Raw genomic sequence first — 23,607 nt, 5'->3', positions numbered from 1 at the left:
GTACGTGAGCCAATTTGTATCCCTTTTTTCTGCAGTCACGAAATTTAGAAAGCATCAGTTTGGGTTGCCGTTTGGGTCAGTTCAGATTTCAGCCTCGACCCTGATCTACCTGTCTGCTTTGTGTGCTTGTTATCAAAATGAGTTCATAATACATTCTGAAAAGTGCTAAATACCAGCTTGTCAACCTTAATGAGCTCTTAAGAATAATGATATTTATAAAATGTTTGCATTCAAGTGGCTAATGTCACATAACACTATAAGTACAGACTGGATCGACTTGCATTGTGTATTTCCATGGTTTAGAAACAGTGTGAATAGCTTAATGCCAGAACTTGGAATAGTTCAGTCCCTTTGACCCTTTCCATTGAAATGCCAGGCTGGTGGTTCTAAATCACCCAGGTTTACTGATTTATTTTTATTTATTTTAGTTATACTACCATTGTAGTTCTAATATTTGTCTTTAAATGGTGAGAATGTAAAGTATAGAGCCTCCTCATCCATTGTCGGCCATCTTTAGCTCCTGGCCATTCCCTCATATAGACTTATAATTTTATAAACACCGCAGTATATATAAAAGGTCGATGTGGCATTAGCACTGAATGAAAGGATGGCGTTGAAGAGCTGTCTCCCAATTTTCCTTGTGTGTTTCTGAACAGTTTTGGTTTTGAAAGGAGCTCATTGTGCATCTCCTGCTAGCCTCAAGATGGCTGCCCTTAAACACCCACTCCCCTGCGTTCTCGACCAGGTGCAGTGATTTCAGGCCTGTGCCACCACTCCCAGATTGTTCTGATCAGTCTCCGAACATGGTCCACATGTTGCATCCAATGATTCTTTAAGAAATTAAGCTCTAGGTTTTCTTTCATCCCTGGAAATTTATTTACTGAAGATAGGTCATGTGTTCTGTATTCCACAGTCTGGGTTTTAGTGATATCATCCTTGAAAAAAAAAATGCTTAACAAGTTAAGCTGCCCCAGCCACACTGGTCATCTTCATAAGCTGCAGTTAGATCTAACACCAAAAAGTCAGGGGTGACTTTTGCACAATAGGAGACCCAGTTAGATTGGAAATGGTGTCTGGTATCAGACTCCATTTCCAGTGAGAACCATGTTAAATACATCTGTGTGTGTGTACATACCGGTGCCTGTGGAGGCCAGGAAATCCCATGGACCTAGAGTATGGCTCTTGTGAACTGCCTGATGTGGGTGCTGGGAACCACACTTGGGTCTTCAAGAACCAAACTCCTTATCCAATCAATGATTTTCTTGAAAATACCTTGATGTGTAACCTTCCTTAATGTACAAAATAGCCAACTCACTGATTTATGCCCTCTGAATTCCTCATAAATGTAAAACATTTGAAAACATAATTGAAGTATTTTGGAGGGTTCTTTATTTGGCACAAGGTCTTACCATATAGCCCAAGCAAGACTTTGAACTCAGTCTCACCCCCACCTCCAGAGGATTGGGATTACAGGAGGATGTCTGGTGCCCTGCTGTGACTGGTGAGAGGCTCACTGCACCTGGACCTAGACTAGCAGCCTGCGAGCTCCAGCCACTGTCTCTCTGCTGCAGCACCCGCTGTGGGCACAGTGCCACCACGGCCAGCTTCTCGGGTGGCTGCTGGGATGTGAACTGAGGGCTTCCTGTTTGTGCAGCAAGAGCTCCGAAGTGCTGAGCCACCTTCCCAGACCCTTTTACTTGACACTTGGAGCTCAAGTGACTATTTATAATTATTTGTGTTACTCTACTTCCCTAAAAATGAAATTGTTTTATGCGTGAAAGTTGTCCACTCAAGAATATAAACTATGGAATTAAATCATATGAAAAATACATTTTTGAATTAAGCATTTTGATCTCTGAATAAAGAATATCATTGGCCAAGAAATGCCAATGAACCAAGTCTACACAATGCAGAGAGAACATGGATTCGGGGATAGACTTGAAACATGGTATTCAGAGGAAACTTAGTTTTTATGCAGTGACCTCATAAGAATTTAGAAAAGAAACAAAGAACAGACAATGATTTAACTTTATTTGCATACAGTGGTCATTAAAGGTTAACCCAATTCAAAAAGACATTTTTGACACTCCATGTATTACATTTTTTTTTGCCATTTACCTATTACAAATAAATCCCTGCCTGCCGTAGAGCTGAAGTTAGACTGCAAACAGCATAGTCAGTAATTTTAATATCTTTCCAAGTGTAGCTTATAAACAACTCCACACCGCTAGTTACCAGTGAATGAACATATTAATAGATCTGTGGGAAATCATGGACAACCAGATTTCCCAGATATTGTAAGGATATGAGTGGCTTTTTTTTTTCCTAACAAGGTATTTTAAGCCTTTTAAGGGAATTTCTATAGTGTGGAATTTAACTTCCATTATAAACTGGTACTTAAATATATCATTTAAAAAATTAAACTAGAAATTAAGACTTGGCTCAGCAAAAACACTAATGTATCTCCTCCTGCAGATAGTCTTAAACACATTCTGGATGAACAGTAAAACCTAGACAGACCTAGATTGCCTTGCACATTGACATTCATTTTTTAATTACGAGCAGCATGTTGAGTTTGGCAAAGCTAAGAGCATTTGATCTATCTGATCATGTCCTAGCTTTCAGGTATGACTAGGATTGAGTTCCACCAACAGTCTCTCTAATGTCTGTCCAACACTTCATTATATGACACATGGTGGCTGATGGCACAGAATGAGTCTTCAATAAAAACTTCGTCAATGGAAAAAACAAGTGAAACCTATTCCACTCTGAGCAAGGGCACAGAACATTTCATCAGTCAGCAGTGAGAGCTCTTGGTGGAAACTAGTTACCTCTACAGAGACCAAGAATTACGTGAAAATGATTTCCTTCAAAGACAAAGTGGTTTTCATAGTTGGGGGGAGGGAGTCGCTGACATTTTATCATCTAAAGCTGTTGTTTAAAATTTGGAATACAGTAAATGAAAACCACAATACTAAAGTAAGGCAATTCCAAACCTATGTCTTATTCTCTTGCTGACATGCCTAAAACTAAAGGAAGGTTTGAACGTTTTACCAAACTCCTAAGAGAACACACTCACTGGTTATCCTTCCAATCCTTGAGAGTTCATACTAGAGATTCAAAAACAGGAGAGGGGGGCTACTGGAATCAAGTTATCTTTCAAAAAAATAAAGTTTGACCAACAATTGCTATGGAAAAAGTAATACATTTACAAGGCATGATTTGTGCCAAAAGATGTATTTCATCTGTCATTGTTGACATTAACCAAAAGAAGTCAGAATTTACCTACAAATATTTTTAAATGATTTGATTTTTTTCAATTAATAGTGATTTCATCATTATTTCCTAGAATTAGAAAGTTCTTAACATATATAAAAACACATTTACCAACTTCAGTTATGTCAACGTCATGATTTATCAAAATTCTCCATCAAAATTTTTAAAAATCTTTACTTTTAGGTACTATAAAAATAATGCACTAATCAAATGACACACAGTCAATTCCACAAAGTTAGGAAGAAAAAAAAAAGGCTTGTACAGTTAAATTTGAAATCCTAAATACTTATTTATTTAACCTGCCTCTCTAAAGAATATTAATACTCTTGGTTACCAACTGTAAATAATATAGAAACTTCACCAATGTAATTCTAACCCATTTAGTCCATCATGTCTCCCATGGCGAACAGCTGTTGTCTATCACACGGACCCCACTGTCACCTCTGACCCTAGTGGTAGCCACTCTCAGTAAGAACCGGAATAAGGTAGGTTTATGGCTGGTCATCTGTATCTGCTGAAGAAACATGTTTCTAGTAATCAGATCTGTCTCTTGAGGAAATCCTTCACGGCTCTAGAATCACAGTTCGAAGCTCATCTTCTTTATTGATCATCATCGAAGCAATCGCTCCGTCGTTAAACTCGAAAGAAGTTCCTCCATCCACAACCATGCACGCATCCCAACATCGAGAACGGACACAAACTCTAGTGGAAAGAGATGTCTCATTAAATATCAAGCAGTCTTAACACTGAGGAAATTCTGACTTCTGTTGGCATAACCAAAAGCTTATTGGCCTTGATTTTAAGAATTTAGTTACTCTCTGATTTGACAATCAGTGACTGTACACAATATAGGTACATTATCAACATCTCAAGTTTAAAATTCAAGGACCATCACTTAGTATTTATCAATGGAAAAAAAGAAAAGAAAAGAAGAGAAAAGAAAAAGACTCAGTGTCATTGCCAGGCCACTTTCATGTAACTTCCGAGGTATTTCCATTACAAAGATTTGAAGTACTGAGCAAGAGTGCATTCTCATGTAAAATTTTACTTGTGGATTATGTAGGTCAACCGGAGAAGAGGTAACTCACTAATGTACAGTTCATGAACACAGCAGCAACACCTTCTCCCAGCTGCTTGTCTGCCTGCTCCTTCTCAAGTATACGCACTGTCTACTGTCTATCACTGTAGTGAAGTGTTCATTCTTAAACTTCATTTCACCCATGCTAGTTTGGGGATATTTTCATTCCCCAAATGAATAAGGTCAAGCATTTTTCTAAGATATTTATTGCCTTGGGGGAAGAAAAATATCACTGGCTCTTATTTTTTTTAATGCAATGGCTGCCTTTTACTGATTTGCTAGAATTTTTATATTTAGACTGAGTATCTCTTAACCAAAATTCTTAGAAACAAATCTTTCAGATAAAATTTTTAAAATTTTTAATATTTACATATATGTATGCATTATGTACGAAGTAACTAGGGATGAAACCCAAGTCTAAATAAAATTCACATCTCATGTACACTATACACTCACTGTACACACAAAGTAACTCAACACACCTTCCAGTGCAGTCGATTATGACCACACGAAGTAAAGCTCGGAAATCCATCTGTGGCACTGTGCCTATGCTCGCAAAGTTTTGGCTACTGGAGCAGTGATTTCAGACACCGTTCTCAAGTACCTTAAGATAGACCAGGTATCTTTTGCAAGTATCTTTCTCTGTACCTTGCTGCTTTGTTTCCTTACTGGAATAAGGAATATTCCAGTATTCCTTACTTACTGAATAACTTACTGGAATAACTGGAATAACTTACTGAAGTTCTTAATCCTGGTGTAGAGCAATTTACCAACATGTTATTGAAGCATTTCAAGGTATGCTTACAGTGTCTTCTCAACTCACCCATGAAGCCTTCTAATTAGTTATCATTCAAACATAAGCCACTTAAATATAAGAATACACACAAATGAGTTTAGATTTGTAAAAATAAATCTTGACTGAATAATAATTAAAAAAGGCTAAGATGTTCCTTGCTAAGTGTTATTCCTGGGGGGGAGAAAAAGTACATTGGCCTCAATGTCTCAAAAAGAAAAGAATGAATTTTTTATGTTTGTTTCTGTGTCTTTTTGTTTTGTTTTTCCTTTCTTAATGTTTTACTGGGATGAAAGAAGTGACTAGGGGTGCTTACTTTGAGGAGAAACAACGCTGACGGCTACTTGAGAAAACTCTGTTTGCTATTGGCTCTCGAATACTGAAAAGTATTTTTGGTTCTTCTGGACTGTAGAGCAATGATTCATTATATTCATTTGTTACTATAAGGAAAAAAACAGTAGATTTAATAAAGGATGGTCACATTTGAGAAGCACATGACAAACAAACCACTTTCAATTTAAATCACGTGTTCAAAGGCTACTTGGGAGCATATCTCTTGTAACTCTATTACATACTCTACCATAAAAAGCCTTAGAAACCAGTGACTTTCAGGTTCAATTATTAACCCACAAAAGCATTCATCACTCACAACAGAGAAGAAATAGGTACAACTTGGGGGAGGGGACACAAATACAAAGCTAGAAATTAAGCAGTTAAGACAAACTCAGAACTGAAACCAGAGTTCTCAAGTTCCTTCCAGTATCACATCAGAGTTAATAATAAGGAAAACGCAATCTCAGGCAATGAAAGGCAGTTAGTTTTCTCCAGTGAGGTTGCACATCTCAGGATATTTGAATACTTTTAGGATGCATATTCTAACAAAGAAGCACCTGAGGCTTGGCAAGCAAAACATAAATTGGTGAAAGACAACTACACAAGCCAGGCATGGCAGCACATGTCTGCAGTCCAAGCTACTTGGGAGGCAGGAGGATGGCTTAAGTTCAAGAGTGATTTGAGGCCAAGCTTGTACCTAGATTGTTATCTCTTCAAAGAAAAGAAGAAGAAACAAGAACAACTACACAAAGAGTTAAAAGTGGAAGTTCAGCGAAGTACCACATTAAAAAAAAAAAGACTGTCTAATAATCCACATTATTTGTGGAACTATTGTTAGAATTTTACGTGTGTGTGTATATATATATATATATATATATATATATATATATATCTCAATTGTACATGCGTGTGTGTGTTCCTTAACTTGTAATGAGGTTATATCTCAATTTTAAATGCATGTGTTATGTTCCTTAATTTGTAATAAGGTTGTATCTCAATAAACCCATCCTAATTAGAAAATATTTTAAGTTGACAACACACTTAGTGATCATAGCCTATTAAACATCACCGCAGCACAGAACACGGGAGGAGCTAGAGGCTATATGCTGTTTGCCTTCTACCCTAGTGTCTGACTGGGCGCTATAGCCCCCTGCCATGCCCAGGGCCCAGGAGTTACTTCATGGCATTGCAAGTCTGGAAACTACCAAAAGTATCATTTCTTAGAAATCCTAATTAAGGTTAAAAAAAAACTATATTTGGTTCTGTAAGAAAAAAATAATCTAACTTACCACAAAAAAACAAAACAGAAAACGCACTATGAAAGAAACTTCAAGAGTGGTTTTAGGATACTGTGACAGTGACATCCACTGACCTTCTAGTTTCTGTAGATAGCTCAATCTTCAAAGAAGTGTTCACTCAGTAAAACCTTCACACATCTCAATATCTAATATCTAATATCCCTGTATTCTGGATGCAACTTCAATAGGAATTATACAAATTTCAGCTGTTTTATGTTTACTGTGTTTAGGTTTGCATTTGACATAATGTTAATACAAACAAAGTGATTTCTTGACTCATATATGCGCTGAGGAGTCATCAGCTCTGGGTCCATCTACCACCATGTATCTTTACTTAGTTCTCATGATGTTTACATTAAATTATAGAGCTAGAAATTGCAGGTGTCAATTTTCCTTTCCTTGATATCAATTTAGTGCTAATGCTAACTGTCAAGCCATGATTAAAATCTTTAAGTCTCAAATTGAAAATGAGAAGAATCTATTTGATAGTGTTAATACCATAAAAAGCAGGACCATGAATACGAAAAAACCTTCTGGGACAGCATGAATCTAGATCTGCATTTTCTTACAGCACACAAATCTTTTATCACCCAGGATGTATTTATAATTGTAGTGTCTTGATATATGGGCTGTATTTCATGGTGAACACAAATGACAGTATAAAACTCCAGCTTTAGGACAGGCAAGACGGTTCACGTGTAAAGATGCTTACCATCAAACCTAATGACTTGAGTTCAAAACCCCAGGACTCACTTGGTGAAGAGAACCAACTCTTGTAAGTTATGCTTTGACCCCCACAAGCACCATACATGCATACATACACACACACACACACACACACACACACACACACACACACCATAAATAAATAAAATTGCAATTTAAAAAATTTTCTTGGAAGCCCTGCTTTCAGTTACCTTTTTAAGCTACATTTAACAAGACAGTGTTGTAACATCTAGTTAAGTAGATACACAAAACACTGTTCTTTCTCGAAGCTGCATAAATAAGCTATCTGTAACTAATACTATGTGGTACTAACCTTTTTCTACCAATTCTTTGTTCAACGGGAGAGTCAGACTTCCTTGTCGTCTTGCTATTGACAGAGGAAAGGGGGAAACAGCTTCAGTTACTACTGTACATTGCACAATGGCAAACACTAAGCAGGTACATTACATAGGACACTATAGTTCTGTAATACAGAACAGCTGCTTTAGTACTCACCAATATTTAATACATCTTCAACAGCCTGAGCTGCAACCCTGTTGATATTGAATGACCTAGAAAAAAAGCAAGCAAATAATTCCTGTTTCCATCCTAAAAGCAAACTAAAAATGGAAGATGCATGATGTACTTAGCAATAAAGACTTCTTAAAATTAAGACAACTACAAATTAGTGGTTAAAAACAAAAATTTATTGACATGGGTATGAGAGGGAAAGTATCCTCATACTTAATAGATATACAGAACTTAAGCTGGAAAGCAATTTAAACACTCAAAGATTTGGAATTAACCTATTACTCAATTCTACAAAGAGTCCTAATACTGATAAGAAGTCAAGTTTATTGCCACGCATTGTGTTAAGACACTAACGGCTGTCAGGATAAGGGGACAAGCATGGACCGCACTAACAGGATTGATGAGAAGGAGCAGCTCACTTGCCGAGCACTTCCACCTGGTGTCCCGCTCCTGTGGCTCAATGTCTGGATATGCAAAGAGCTTTCTTCAAACGCTTTCCTGCCCACACATGATTAGATCTCCACCTCGCTGTGTAACCATGTGACGAAGTGCTAGCTAAGGGGATCCCAGTGAAGGCCTGCTGACCAGCCTCCCACCAACAGTCCACAGTTTCTTCTTCCACAGCTCCATGCAGTGACCTAAGTCACTAGGTAAGAAAATAGCAGAGCCACAGAATGGCAGAAGCTGCCCCTTTCCCCACCCCATTCCCAGCCACTAAAGGAGAGCCACCTGTCCACTGGGGATGCCCCTGGACTTTATGACAACAATAAGCTTTCTAATGCATTAAGCCACTAAGATGGGGTTTTCTGTTATAGCTGCTGAGTCACACGTCTCCACACATTTCATACTCAAAACAAAAACTTAAGTCAGATAAACATTTTTTCTCTATCAAGAATCATAAGGCAGGATCAAGAAATAGCATCCTAATCTTTCCTTTCACGTGGCACATCTACTAACGGGTTTACCAAGCTCGGATTCCCTAGCCTATACTCCAGTTATGCACTATGCCCGTTCTTAAGGAGAATGCTGTGGAAGAAACAGGAAAGATTCAAGGAGCCATTCCTAATTCTCAGTTTCGTTTTCAACAGATATGCTCACCATTTTCAGTAGAGAAGAAGTTTCCATGATCAACAAAGGCTGCGCATTGTTGCATCAATTTAACATATGAGATGGTTAAAAGTAATTTTGCAACATATCAGAGAATACACTTTTACAATTATTTATTGGGTTTGTGGGAGTGAGTGGATGGGGGACAGGAAGCGTGCACATACTGCCACCCACAAGGAAGCCAGAGACCAGCGTTGGGGAGTTGGTCATCCTCTTCCACCACACAAGTCCTGGAGCCCAAACTCAGGCTGTGGTGTGCTTGGTGGCAAGGGCCTTTATCCACTGAGCCATGCTGCCAGCCCAAATGATTAATTTTTAAGATGATCAGAAAATTTAGAAAGGGTTGTCTTGCTATTCCTAAAAATAATGACATGTTAAGCTATCTTTTAAAATAATATTTTTTTCCAAAATATTTTATTTAGCTGGGACTAACTTGTTTTTTTTTTTAAGATGTAGGATTACTACTCATGAACAAAATGAAATGATTTCTGAAAACTACTTCAGAATAGTTTGGAGGAAGGAGCTAAAATCAGTGTATATAGAGAACAATGTAGGTCATAGACTCATCACTGAATCGAGTTCATGCAGATTTGTAACACTAGATCTCTTTGTCTATGTTTACATAAATTAAAATGTTCTGTAATAGAAAGTTTCAAAAGCCATGCTGAAAAAGTGGCAACAACCTCTACATTTACAAACCCAACGTAAGTGGCATTTGATAAGGGAGATTTTAATTTTTTTGTGAGGCCAAATCTCATTATGTAGTCCCTAAGGGCTTCAAACTACCATCCTCTTGCCACAACTTCTCAGGTGAGGTGCTGGGATTTTAGGCATTACATCACATACAGATAAAATCCAGATAAAATCACAGTCTAACAAACACTGCTTGTGCTGGTTCTGAAAGCATGCATTCCTTTATTTTAAAAAGATCTGAATGATATGTACTAGGCACTATAACCTACTACACATAGAAATTGAAGCAAAATACTAGCAGCCATCTCAAACCCCTCCAAATGCCCAACCTAGCTGGCTACCACCAGCCCGTCAGACTGGTAACACAGGGGCGCCAGGAGAGCACGGAGAGAAGCGCAGGTGCAGGACAAAGGGGATCCAGTCGCTGTGCTGTGAAAGAAACGGAGGCTAATGGCGACTTCCTCCAGAGAATGGCATCTGAGGACTGGGCGCTTTAACCGGTGGATGGAAAGTGAACCGTATTCAGAAATTCAAAGCAGGAAGAAGCACTGAATGAAAACAAAAAGCTAAAGGAGAGCAAGGTGTGTGCTGGGAATTACAAGCAGTCTGTGGGTAGGGTAAGGCTCTGACAGGGATAAAGAGGGCAGGATGGCCAGCGTGTTGTGTCAAACTCAGCAGTAAGTGTTAAAGCACAAAATGGGCATTCTCTACGCATATTTACAAGTAGCACTCTGCACTTTACAATGATTACTCTGTTGGCAGGTTTAAGTGACAACCGGAGAAAAGGAGGTCAGGAACAAAGAATATCTATCTACCAAAAGAGATGGGGCCCAGACTAAGGCAGCAGCAGCAGAAGTGGAGGAAGTTGGCCAAGATTTGCGAAGTGCAAAACACAGGCTTTTGAGACCAGTTTGTGTGGAGGGGAGGGCAAAGGATAGCAAGAAGGTAAGAGTGAGATTGTAGGAAGCAATGTTTCTCCTCTAGCAATGGCATCTGGGTAAACAATGACAGAGGTAAACAATGCATGGAACACAGAAGGGGAAAAAGCTGAATGTGTCCTGCAACAGTGTGCTGTCCTTGCTTATTAGAGAACCCAGAGGCATCCATGTGAGACAAAGTCAATTAATTTTTTAACTTAAAATAGTTCACAAACCTTGACAGGCAACACCCTAACTTACTCACCAGGCCTTTGATCCTGTACCAGTACACAGATTGAGGCCGGAACTCTTCTGCTTTTCCCATGGGCCATCATCAACTGAAATCTCATAGTAGGAAGCCCTAGGAATTGAACATAGAAAACTTTTGCTGAGAGGGTCCCAGTAAAAAAATAAAATTTCAAAATTCCTGAAATCTAAGTAAATCACCTTGACCAAGTCCTATCTGACTTAGCAGACACATATATCATCATGTTAATTCCAATATTGATTAAGTGAAAAAAAATCAGAAGGAAAAAACTTAACTGCAAGCCTTTCTGATCTAGTTGCCACTTTCCTATCAATACATTAGTGTTTCAGATGAGGGTTCGTACATTTTTCTAACAGTGCTGCTTCTGCTATGATGGAACCTCATATGACACCATCTACACCTAATTCTTTGTGAGAACAGCAGTTGCCACTAAATTCTTATTAAACTATTTTAAATGGGTGTAGGCTAACAGATAACACCATAAGGAAAATCCTCAACCAATTCTGTATCAGCAGACAAAACTAAAAATAATATCAAAATATAATTTATTGAACAATTAATGTTTTAAACTATTCTACAAATACAAAATGAGTTTTTTGACACCAGCACATTACACTATTCTTTAAATATTGAGTGGATGACAGAAGTAATGTCTGAAATATATAAAAGCCTACTGTGTAAATTCTATCTTAAAATAATGGTGTCACTCACAAACATTAGATTGTTTCTTCAGCAAATTAAGAAGTTCAACTCTTAGTAAAATATGGATTTTCAAAATAAGTTATTAAACATACTTGTAAACACTAACACTATAGTAATTTATTTCTCATTCTAATTCTTCTCCAAGCCCCTAAAATGAGTTTTGCACAATATAACTTTTCACTGTTTTTTTCATTACTGTTCTCTAGAAAAGATAACAGGCCTAATCTATTTCATGGGTCAAGTTACTTCTTACTCGAAAAAGCACATTAGAAACCTATTATGTACAGACAAACAAGCAAAATCCCCAGCAATGTCTGCTACGGTGCTAGACCAAGCTGGAACTACAGAGTGAGAGTGGAGAGACAGAAGGGAATGGGAGACAATTATAGCCAGGTGAGAGATGCTGAGTTCAAAATGATGAGCCAATTTAGTGCCGTTCTGCATGCAGGTTTACTGGGATTAGTTAATTCACAGGATTTTTGTTTGAGGGAAATTATTTTTAAGGCAGCAATAAAACTCACAGTCCCTTTAGATTGGGTATACTTCTTCTTAAATTGTCCACTGCTACAGCCCAACAATAAGGCATTCTAGGTTAGAACAGACAGAAAAGAAAAAACATGGGCTTTTAAAATGTTCTTCAATCTAAGAACATTGAAAGTGAGGCAGGAAAAACATTGCTGCGTTTCATATTTTCCAAGCGAAGCGTGTGAGGTTCTGGAGCACATTAAAGCCTCAACCCACGTCTGGGATCAGAAATAATGGGCTGAAATGACATTTATGGTTCTACATAAGAACATGACCTACACAACTTATGTGCCCTTCTGGGTCTCTCTGCTCTCACTGCTAATACAGCCCCCTCCTCGTGGGGCTGTTAAGAGGACACGATGCACACAGCGCGACGGACAACAGACCATGTGCTTCTGCTGCCTTTGCCTAAGGGCCCAGTCACAGAGTCTTTACAATTAGCCCTAAAGCCTCCAGAACACCATGTTCATCAGCCTAACACTGAAGCACTGATCTTACTAGAGATCTAAGGAGAGACACTACAGAACAAAAGAGCAGCAGACACCACCCTGTGAGACTTCACTGACTCCCTGCCATCTGGGTCCAATTTCACTCCTCCTCTACACTTTCTCTTCAGTAAATGCAAAGTGCATAGCCATGAAGGCAGCAGCTTGCTTCGGCTAGCCACACCTCTATAAAACGGAGTAAAGTAAGCTACAAACGACTCCCATAGTAAACACAGACTCACAACTCTTTTCAACTCAATGGATGCTCTCTGGACCATCTCCTCCTCTCCTTCTCTTCTATACATAAAAAACCTGTTATCTCCACATTGTGTAAAATTTCACATGCAACATGAGACAAAACTTTCTGGACAGATAGCTCATATGCCTTACTAAGTTAAAATAAATACATTTTACACTTAAGTAATAAATTTCCTGTGAATATTTTATTTCTTGAAAGAATATTCTAGAATTTTAAAAACTTACATTTTTACCAACCTCACCTTTTACATACACATCTTTGTATCCCCAGTGACTTATACATGGCATACAATATGCATACAATATATCTTTATTGCATAAATATTATAAACAAAATAACTACAGTAATCCAAGAATTATTCAAACAATTCTGCCTTATTAGTCATCATTTTAATGTAAACTGTATCGATAATATAATGAATCTGTTTATGCACTGTTAGTTGAAATGTAGATGTCAATTCTAGTTATGATGACTCTCTCTCTTCATATACCCTCATGAAAGGACAGAACTTGCAATAAAGAGAACTGGCAATGGTCCAATCATTATATCTAGGGATTCAACGATACAGCTCTCAAAGAGTCACATGATTGTTGTAGTAGGGAGGCAGGACATGAACTCACTTCTAGTTTCTGCACCTAATTTCCACAATCACCAAAAAGAAAAACCAAGCATAGCATACTATAGGGAAACTGACTTATTTCCTGGTGGTCATTTCATGCGAGTAACCAGGTGTTTTCAAGGTGGGAAGAAAATGTCAGTGATCAGAAAACACATTCATCAGTAATAAAGTATATCTGACATGTTTACATTAAATTAATTTTTGCTAACAATGGTGGCATCTATTTGTGTGCATGTGTATGTGTGTCTACGTGTGGATTTCACACATACTGGGAAAGCACTCTGTCCCTGAGATGTATCTCAATCCGTTAATAAAGACATTAACCTTGAACCATCAATATACTTGCCTTAGGGTTACATTAAACATCAACAACTATGTAGCATGATTAAAAACCACCTTATCTGAAGTTTACAAGCAAACAGTACAGACATAAAATCAGGGGCATCCTGAAACCAACCAGCTCAGACTGGTCAGACGTATTAGTATCACAAATGACAAAAATGAGGTGAGGCTAAGGAGTAATTTTTAATTTTATAAGCAGAAAGCCACAACAGCAAAGTGCTGTGTGTGATTCATAACTGGATCCTGTACAAAAGGAAGCAATAAGCCAGTCAGCTTTAAAAGCACTAATAAGTGGAGATATTTTCCCTCCACTGCATATGTGTGTATGTTTATGAGTGTGAAAGAGAAGGGGTGAAATGTATATGTAGTAACAGGATTTGTATGTGTGTGAGGATATGTGAAAGAGACATGTGTGAGAGGGAGAGAGAGAGAGAGAGAGAGAGAGACGTGTGAGTGCGCGTATGTGTGCGTGTGCGTGTGTGTGGGTGTGTAAAAGCGTATATGTGAGAGATGTATGTATGTGAGACATGTATATGAGAGAGTGGGGGGAGGGGAGACAGAGGTGGGAGAGAGCTGGGATGGGAACAGGTTTTCCCTGGGCTGCCCAAGCCAGGACCTCAAGCTCCTGAGCCTTAACAAGACTGTTAGAGGCTGCTGAGCAGCTGGAATATAGAAATGTGCTACACCACTCAGTTTGAAAAGAGAAATCTTCACACAGACTACCTAAGAAACACATCGCCTGCAATGCACGCCTAGGACCTCACTCTCCTGAGCCTTCAGAGATCAGCAGAGAACAGTGAGGACCTGAGGAACTGCTGAATGTCAAGTTTCACAGCCTTAGTAACAACATGTATGCTAGCTCTGGAAATTTTCTTAAATAATTAATTTCTCTTACTTATGTTATTACTTCTACAAGTCAGGTTGTAGAAATTAAATGAAAACATCAAAAGAAGTGCTTCAACACTGAATTCCACATTTAAGATCACAAGCTTCACAGTACCTGGATGACAGGCTCTCCCCAATGAAGACTTCATTGAGTGCTCGCACTGGCAAAAGCTGAGGTCCTGAAGCCTCGGATCCTGCAGGAAAAGGTGAGAGAGCCCAGACAGTTCCATGAGTTTCAGAACGATTAGAACGAACAGTTCATCAAACTCCAGAGTTTAAGGCACCACATTTTTAACACGACTCACAAAGAACCTTAAATTGTTTGTAAGATAAAGCCTAAAGTCACCTAACCTACATCAAGAAATCAAACCTCTGTCTAACTGTAATCCTTCTTGAAGTAACTTTTTAAGTGTTACAGTATTAACTGGACAGCCTTAGAGGAGAAACTGACCGCACTTACACAACCCAGATAGATGTCAGAGCTACATCTACAAAGTCTCACCAAGGAACTGTGCAAACATTAGCCAAACAAGGACAGCAACAACAGACATTCCACGGTGGGTGAGGAGAAGTCCACGAAGCCTCAGCCCTACACAGAGAACCAGAGGCAACTAAGGAATGCTGAGGACAAAGAAACAGTCTTCGCCGGGGAAGAGAACAACAATTGCTTATCCAGTATCACACATAGGAGTAACACACAGACTGAGCAGGTTATATCAGAAATGCGTATGTGTATATACATATATACATCTAACAGTCACTAATGAAAAATGAGGCCACACATCTGAAAAAGAACAAGGGAGGAGGTTATATGTGAGCGTGTAGAAGGAAGAAAAAGGGAAGGGAAAATGTTCTAACCTCAAACAAAAACCAAAAAAAAAACCAGTTTATAAGTAAAAAAATGAAATAAAACAACATTTTTTGTTCAGGAAAATTTCAAAAGTGTTTTCAGGAATGACAATATCAGAAAGGCATTAGCATATAAGAATCCTCATCTTTTGTTTAGTCTGTACGATTTAAGTCAGTGTTCTCCATCAGTACAGAGTATGGGGATTGAAATCCATCTCGTCGCCCTAAGGAGTTAGTTCCCTTCACTTTCTGACACACATCCGCTTCCCGCTGGATTCCAGCCCCTGCCATCAGCAGCACTGCTCAGCCAGCCTCTCCACGGTTAGCACTAGGGGAAAACTTCAGCCGCCCCTTCCTTCCACTTTCCCCTAAGCCAACACTGATCCAGTCCAGGTACGGCAGCAGCCTCCAGCCCCCGGTTATTCCTGCCACGCAGTGTTCACATCCTGCACATGCTCCAGCACACCAAACCAGGATGGGTTAAACACCAACAAAGGCAACACAAGTGCTCTCACGGGGCACCTACTTCCGAGAAAAGCAGGGTAGAAAAGACACTGCTTCTTTCTGTCTTGCTATGTCTGTCTGTCTGTCTGTCTCTCTGTGTCTCTCTGTGCCTCTCTCTCTCTCAGCTCACTCCCACTGGGTTCATGCTGGAAAGGAAGCTTTCTGATGACCACATGAGAACCAGCAAGAACTCTCCAGTCCCAGGCAGACCTTCAAGTACTGCTGGTCGCCTGGACAGTCTGACTGTGACCTCCTGAGAACCCTGCTCTAGAAATAACAATGAAGGTTTCTGGATTCTGAGCTTCACGACCTGTGAGCTTATAAGTATGTATGCCTATGATGAGAAAGATTGGAGTAATTTATTACATAAAATAGAGATCTAACTCACATTAGATACTGAATATACTAATGACCCACATTGTTGCCAACATGACCTTTGACTTCTGACCTGCTTATTACATAAGCATGCATACATGTTTATTATATCAAAAATAGTAGTTTTCTCATTCCTTCTGGATGTTAACTTCCTAAAGGACTGAGCTATTCTTCCAGTTGTAAAGGTTTCCTGTTTTGTTTACAGAACCAAAAGTATTCAAGCAGTTGCTTTTGCCTGTCTTATCAGCTCAACAGAAAGAACCTGACCCACCGAGTCCTGGGAATACAGGCACACACCAGCCCTGGCCAAACAGCTGTTTCCAAAAGATTCTGTGTTTAGTTAAATTTTACTGCATTCAATGCCATAATTCAATTTAACTTAATATTATCTCAAGTTGCTTCAAGACAATCTCATATTGAACAGTTAAGACAAATACAGAATGCTAAACAATTATTACTGAGATTATTTTTCCTTAAATAAAACAATTATTAATGGACTTTTTTAGTTCTTCATCCCCACAGATTCTCCACAAATGTTCAGCTGACAGCAGATACTCAACAAATATTATTAGTAATTATGAACTCTTGCCATCATGTAGTTCTCTTTTCTGCTTCTATTTTCCTCTTCATACCATGTGGTTTTTGGTGTTTGTTCACTTATGTTTGTTTGTTTGAAACAGGGATCTCTTTTATATAGCTCTGGGTCTCCTGGGATTCACTTTGTAGTCCATACTGGCCTCAAACTCAATCCAGAGATATCCAACTGCCTCTGGCTCCCACAGGCTGTGAGAAACACACATGCTGTTCGGCTTCCATATCACACCTGTGCTTACTGAATTTCATTTAAAATTTTTGTCAAGTAAATTAAAATTTCTTTAATCATATGCTTTTGTTTTTCATGCTAAATGACTACCAACTCTTAAGCAGTTAAAAATTACCCACTTATAATTTGCTTCTACATAAAGATATATGTTTATATAAAGATATATAGTATCTATATATAAAGATACAAAAGTATGAACTGAACATCCTACATGCACAGGGTTTGGGGATTTACTATCACTACTTATGCAAAAGATTCTTGAGTTCTTTTAATTCAGATTACTGCCTAAAATTTTGAGACATTTTTTTGGATTACTTTACTTTGGCCATTTTTTTTGTTGCTTCCCCAGCCCTGCCATTCATTAGGTGTTCATCCTGGGCAGTAAACTCCAACGTACATAGTGCGAACAACTCGTGTCTAGGCCTGATCTCTGCATGGCACTTACATCTCTCAGCAGATGTAACTACTGGCAAAAAGGTGCGAATCACCATCTTTTGAAGATAGCGATGTTTCATGGTGTGGTGTGCTTGCCAAGTGTGTAGGTAGCTCAGGTGAGTGCGTTGTGTGTGCTGTGTGTAGAGGTGCATGTGTGACTATTCATGTGGAGGCTCCAAGTCTGGCAGTGCAATGTCTCCCTTGGTCTCGCTCCGCTTCACTGACTGAGTGAGAGCTCTCTGCTGAAGCTGGAGCTCACTGATCCAGATAGTCTTGCTAAGTAAGCTTGTGCTAGGAACCCTGCCTCTACCTCTGAGTGCTGAAATCCGAGGAGTGTCAGCCGGGTTCTGGGGATCCAAACATCATTCCTCACACTTGAATGTGAGTCCTTCATTCACAGGACCATTTCTCCAGCCCAGTAGAAGCTTTACAGTGAAGGATAAAACAAAATTTCTACCTATAATAATCAAAACTTACCTAATAATTACTAAAGAGTTTCAAAACCAGTAATACGAAGTCATGTATACATAATTCCTTAAAATTTATAAAAGCAATTGATTTTTTGAGGGACAGAGAATCTTTCCAACATGATATGAACTCAGACCTTAGAAACATGCTAAAATAACAAAGTTATCGATCACTGGGACACAGCAGAAAGGGGATGCAGTGGTTAAGATGCTATACCTGAAATGTACACAGATATTTTTAAAAAGAAAAGAATTTTTTATAACAGTCTGTGAATATTTCTTTTGTGTTTTTGTACCACATAAGTTTGAGACTTTCTGAAAACAATAAGAAAATATGACAAAATAAAAATCCATAAATTAAGGCAAAACTGACTATTCACTTTAACCCCCATACAGAGCAGCTACAGACTACCATCTGCCAGGACTCTCCTACATCTACTTTACAAAAATCTCACAGCTGGATGAAGAAAGGTTTTAATCAACAACTACAATAAATAAATACAGAGAGTAAGAGCGTTAAGCACACACATAACTACAAAAACAAATTTATGTGATCTCCCATGGATCAGCTCTTCAGTCTCTCCTGCTTTCTTCTGACTTGTCGAAGGTCTTACCCTAAGTGCCAACTGTCCTGCCGGGCATTAAATAATTCATTTTTAATCAACTAGCTTTCAAACTTGTCCTAGAGACAGTTCATCCTGAAACATGTTCTACTTCTTTGGATTCTAATTATGACAACAACAAAGGTGTAAGGCAGCAAACAGTACTTTTCTAAGAGTTACTAGTCGCACTGAAGGCAAATTAAATGTAAATTATTATTGCTTCAAAACCTTCAGAAGTTAAATAGCGACCCCCAAGGCTAACATCCAGTCCACCTACTTTCATCTTCAGTTCTTTCAATGTTGAAGGCTCTGCTGTGCTGATTCAAACTCAGCTGCTGTTCATGAAGATCCACAGGAGTGGGGTTTATGCCAGTCCCCTCCAGATATAACCGGATACGCTGCCTCCACAACCACCTGAAAGCGAAGAAAGGGAAGTCAGAGTAAAATCAACTCACTGAAGTGAGGATTAGACATTACAATACCTCAGCCTACTCAGTATGTACGTGAGCAGCTAATCATAGGTTAAGCATGCTGGCATATATATGTCTTTAACATCAACAGAGGGGAGGCAGAGGCAGGCAGAACTCTTGTACTCCAGGCCAGCCTAGTCTACAAGGCTGTTTCAGAACAGCAAGACCTACATAGTCAGATGCCACCAAAAGGGGGGAGGGGTAACTAATTATTTCATGAATAGATTATAGCACAAACTTCTGAAGTCGACAGGTTCTACTGAAAGGTATGTGTGTACATTTACTTCTCTTTCCAGATGTTGGTAATGTCTAATAAGCTTATATAAACCTACAAGGTAATCTAAATTAAAATCTTAATAATAAACCATTAAATCCTTAAGAGCTGGACATAAGCATGTGTTTGCTCAGCAAAACCTCTAACAGAAGGTAAACAGTACCCCGCTAAGGTGAATGTATTAGATGAACATTCATTAAAATTTCAAAATGGTAATTTTTTTTTTTTGCTTGTTTGTTTTTCAAGACAGAGTTTCTCTGTGTAACCCTGTCTGTCCTGGAACTCACTCTGTAGACCAAGCTGGCCTCGAACTCACAGAGATCCACCTGCCTCTGCCTTCCAAACGCTGGAATTAAAGGTGTGCGCCACAACTGCCAGGCAACAGTGATTGTTTTTAAACAATAATAGGAAAAGAAATTAAGAAATGGCAAATATGAGCTACTTACTACATCTACAGACATTCAGTGAAAGTGGATCCTGAGATTTCAAAATGTGGGTCTCCCAAGCACTCCCACCCATCGATCCACCTCTTCAGCTCTGAGAAATATGATTTTAAAATTCCATCCCACTGCTTTAAAAACACTTCATAGATAAGACAAAGCTCCTAGGAAGTACAGCCTGGCTGGATTAAACATGCAAGCATCCATTCATTACCAGGTAAAAGTACAAATAAAACTGAACCTTCAATTTTCCAAACAGCTTCTATCTTTCTACCAAATGCTAAGAACATGTATTAGTAATAAGACTTTAAAAAGCAGGGGCAACCTCACTCTGGCTGAAGGAGTACAATCTTCATTTGCAATAGCAGGCCAAGCAACATCTGTCATGGCTGTTCTCCTCTGTTCTAACAGGACTAGAAGCTGGGAGCGATCTGGGACTTTCTCCTTGCGGCTTTTATAGCTACTTCTTTAATGATGAAGCATCCCCATTTATCTGCTTGTCCTTTTCTGAGCAGCAGCACTAACAGCAGCAGCAGCAGCAGCAACATCACATATTGACTAAAGAATCAAATATGATGAGTAAGAACTTCCTACCTGAACTCACCACGAGAGAACTTCTGTAAGGCTTCGGGGAAGGAATGTGTGTATCGGACAGGCAGACATAAGTGACCTTCAGACCTGGACGTCAAGGAATGTTCAGGCGGCATAAAGGGCGGAGGAAAATGGGGAGAGGAGAAAATTCAGAGCATTACTGAACTACAAAAATCAGAGGCCATTTTTTCTACACATCAACCTTATACTTCCATTTATGCCACACACTCTCTGTACCTTCAACAGCAACAACAAAGACTAAACAAATCATAGTTCACAACCAGCTTTAAGAAAGCATGCCTTCTACCCCAGCACTCAGGAGGCAGAGGCACAGAGGCAGGTGGATCTCTGTGGTTTGAGGCCAGCTTGGTCTATAGAGCCTATATAAGTGCTAGGACAGGCTCCAAGGCTACACAGAAAAACCCTGTCTCGAAAAACAAATACAAAACAGAAGGAAGGAAGAAAGGAAGGAAGGAAGGAAGGAAGGAAGGAAGGAAGGAAGGAAGGAAGGAAGGAAGGAAGGAAGGAAACAGAACTACACCCATGTTCCCACACTATAATGAAACTAAAAAGAATAACAAAGTTCTGCTACCATTCACCCTGTCAACTTATCAGTGGTAGAGTATGATCCTTGCCTCTTACCTCTAAATTACTTAACTATTAACTTCAGATAAGTCACTTTAGGGTTGTTTATTTCTAAAATTGTGATGAGCAACAACCATACAAGGTTACTCTAAAGAATCAAACTGTGAATGTGTAAGATGAAAGATGAAAACATTTAGAACCACTTAAGCTATTCTTAAGCAAAAGCACTGAGAAAGCTTATCCCAATATAACCTTTCACTTACTCAAAACAAATCATAGAGGAAGTTCCAGGAATTCACAGGTTGACGTGGAAGACAAATTAAAATGGGTACTTGCAGAGCTGGAGAGATGGCCCTGTGGTTAAGAGTAAGCACTGCTCTTGAGGACAGCCAGAGTTCAGTTCCCAGCACCCATGCCACATGGCTCACCACCATCTGTATTCTAGTTCCAGGGGACCTGACACCCTTTTCTGATTCTGATGGCCATGAACTCACAGACTATATCCCACACAGACACACATGCATAATTAAAAATAAAATGCATAAAACAAAAAATAACTAAAAATTACAAGATAATAAGATTCCTTTTAAGTAGTTATAGGACAATGACAAGATATCCAGAAATGTTCATTATTATCATTCCTGTGGTGTGCTAGTCTTGAAGGAATGGCTGAGAGTAGACCTCACCAAAAATACATCTTAATAATAAACTAATATATTGTAAAATGTAAATTAATGAGCAGAAAAAAAGTGTGCAAAGTTCAGTTAAGCAATTTCTTCTTCTACAGAGGTCAATAACAGATAGGACCTCATTTTTTAAATTTTTTATTATTGTTTGTTTACTTTGGAGACAGAGTATCACAGAGTGCTTACAGGTGTAGGTGCTGAGACTTTAAGCCTGGACCACTTGCACCACATCTGTCCTCTAGGTTTTTAAGATTCTCATATCCACTAATCCTTCACACAGTGTTTACTATATAAAACGAAGCACAGTCAATTGACAGAAAACATCTCCCTAGGTCAAGCATAATTCCAAAGAAGGCTACACTTCTTCATGACCTCATATATCAGACATCAGCTTGAGCTCCAGGTATCTGAAGGCCTGACTTAGGCTACTAAATCCATTTTCCAGATTGCTTAAGGCTGGCAAGCTGGAGCCAGCTACAAGCAGGAGGTCTCAGTTCCTCTGATGAAGCCTTTCTCCACAGGGGTAACTAGGCTGACCTCAGTATCCCGGTAGCTGACCAGTTAATGTGCAGTTCAATACAGAAGCTGCAATACATCACTTAGAACATGGCTGAGCACTTTCAATGTCACACTAATTCACTGGCCTCGCTGACCAGTCCTGACTGAAAATGGAGAGCAAGAAGGAAGCCAAGAGGGTGGAAATAACAGGATACTAATGAAGGCTGACTACTAGGGCATTCAAAGGCTAATTATTTACCAGGAACAGCAGAGTCTGTAAGACAGAAGAGACCAACTGAATGAAATTTTTAATTCTGATTGAGTCCATGTGAACAAGCCATCTTAAAGCCGATGTTCCGACCCAAATGAAACCTTCAATACCTGAAGCCCTAGATGACTTTTGGACTCATGACAAGGTATTATTAATACAGCTTTCTCTTTTCTCTATTGTTTATTTAGAACAATAGAGTTTTAAGAGTTGTTTTGTCTTCTTGCCTTCCTAGCCAAATCTAAGGCCTCAAAATCTGACAGGTTTATGACTTAAATCCAGCTTTTTAAACAAAATACAACCCAGCCACAAAATTGCTCAAGTTAACAACCTCTTAACTTAATGATATGAAAATAGGCTACTAAGAATTTCTAAAACCCATATCAATCAACACTGAAGAGAATCAAAGGTTAATTGCTAAATCAATGATCTTACATTCTTAATCTCAGAGAACATTAATTCAGGTAGGTTGAAGTCCTAGGCTTGCTTCCTAAGATCATTTAATTACATTCATGCTTCAGAAGTTTCCCGAATGCTGTGTGTGCAAAACTATGCTAATTTTAGACTGAAACTTAAGGTCCTATACTCAAAAGAATTAGCCATGTAACAGCAGAGACAGGCGGAAGAGGACAGGAAGAGGCTACGTGTTGTCTGTGCAGGGAGCTGGGAGGCCAGCCGAGGCCGCTGAGGCTTGACTAAGAACCACAGCAGTACATTTGACACTCCATCTTGAGGGAATGGCCACGGGTAAGCCTGGCACAAGCACACTCTTGGCAGAACATAAAATGCATAAAAATAGCACAGGCCTTCTGGAGAACTCGCATCCTTCGAATCCTCTATAGCTCATATGTCAACCAAGCCTCCGAACAGAGCCAAAGCTCGCCTGGGTGAGTCTCCAACCAAGGTGTGAACAGATGCTCATGT

At 39.1% G+C, this 23,607-nt stretch overlaps 1 protein-coding gene across 3 annotated transcripts in view; it reads right to left on the bottom strand.

The window, feature by feature from the left end:
- Positions 1 to 2,014: 2,014 nt before the first annotated feature.
- The window catches only part of Nadk2 (NAD kinase 2, mitochondrial), a 42,033-nt gene continuing 20,440 nt past the window's right edge, over positions 2,015 to 23,607 (bottom strand). The window contains exons 5-13 of one of the 3 annotated variants that reach the window (XM_085676659.2): positions 20,650 to 20,733; positions 19,149 to 19,285; positions 14,932 to 15,010; positions 12,223 to 12,288; positions 10,997 to 11,092; positions 8,000 to 8,055; positions 7,818 to 7,871; positions 5,464 to 5,587; positions 2,015 to 3,978 (exon numbers count right to left, since the gene is read on the bottom strand). In XM_085676659.2, the coding sequence (XP_085532785.1) occupies positions 3,840 to 3,978; positions 5,464 to 5,587; positions 7,818 to 7,871; positions 8,000 to 8,055; positions 10,997 to 11,092; positions 12,223 to 12,288; positions 14,932 to 15,010; positions 19,149 to 19,285; positions 20,650 to 20,733 (835 nt within the window). In that variant the 3' untranslated portion in view covers positions 2,015 to 3,839. Of the gene's footprint in view, positions 3,979 to 5,459; positions 5,588 to 7,817; positions 7,872 to 7,999; positions 8,056 to 10,996; positions 11,093 to 12,222; positions 12,289 to 14,931; positions 15,011 to 19,148; positions 19,286 to 20,649; positions 20,734 to 23,607 lie in introns of those variants that run through there. The other 2 variants (XM_085676660.2, XM_085676661.2) reach the window with 2 other exon arrangements.

The sequence above is a fragment of the Myodes glareolus genome, chromosome 15 (genome assembly GCF_982192425.1).
Source record: "Myodes glareolus chromosome 15, mMyoGla1.1, whole genome shotgun sequence".
In the NCBI taxonomy this organism is placed as follows: Eukaryota; Metazoa; Chordata; class Mammalia; order Rodentia; family Cricetidae; genus Myodes; species Myodes glareolus.
Note: the sequence above shows the minus strand (reverse complement) of the source record. Positions and strands in the feature narration are given on the sequence as shown.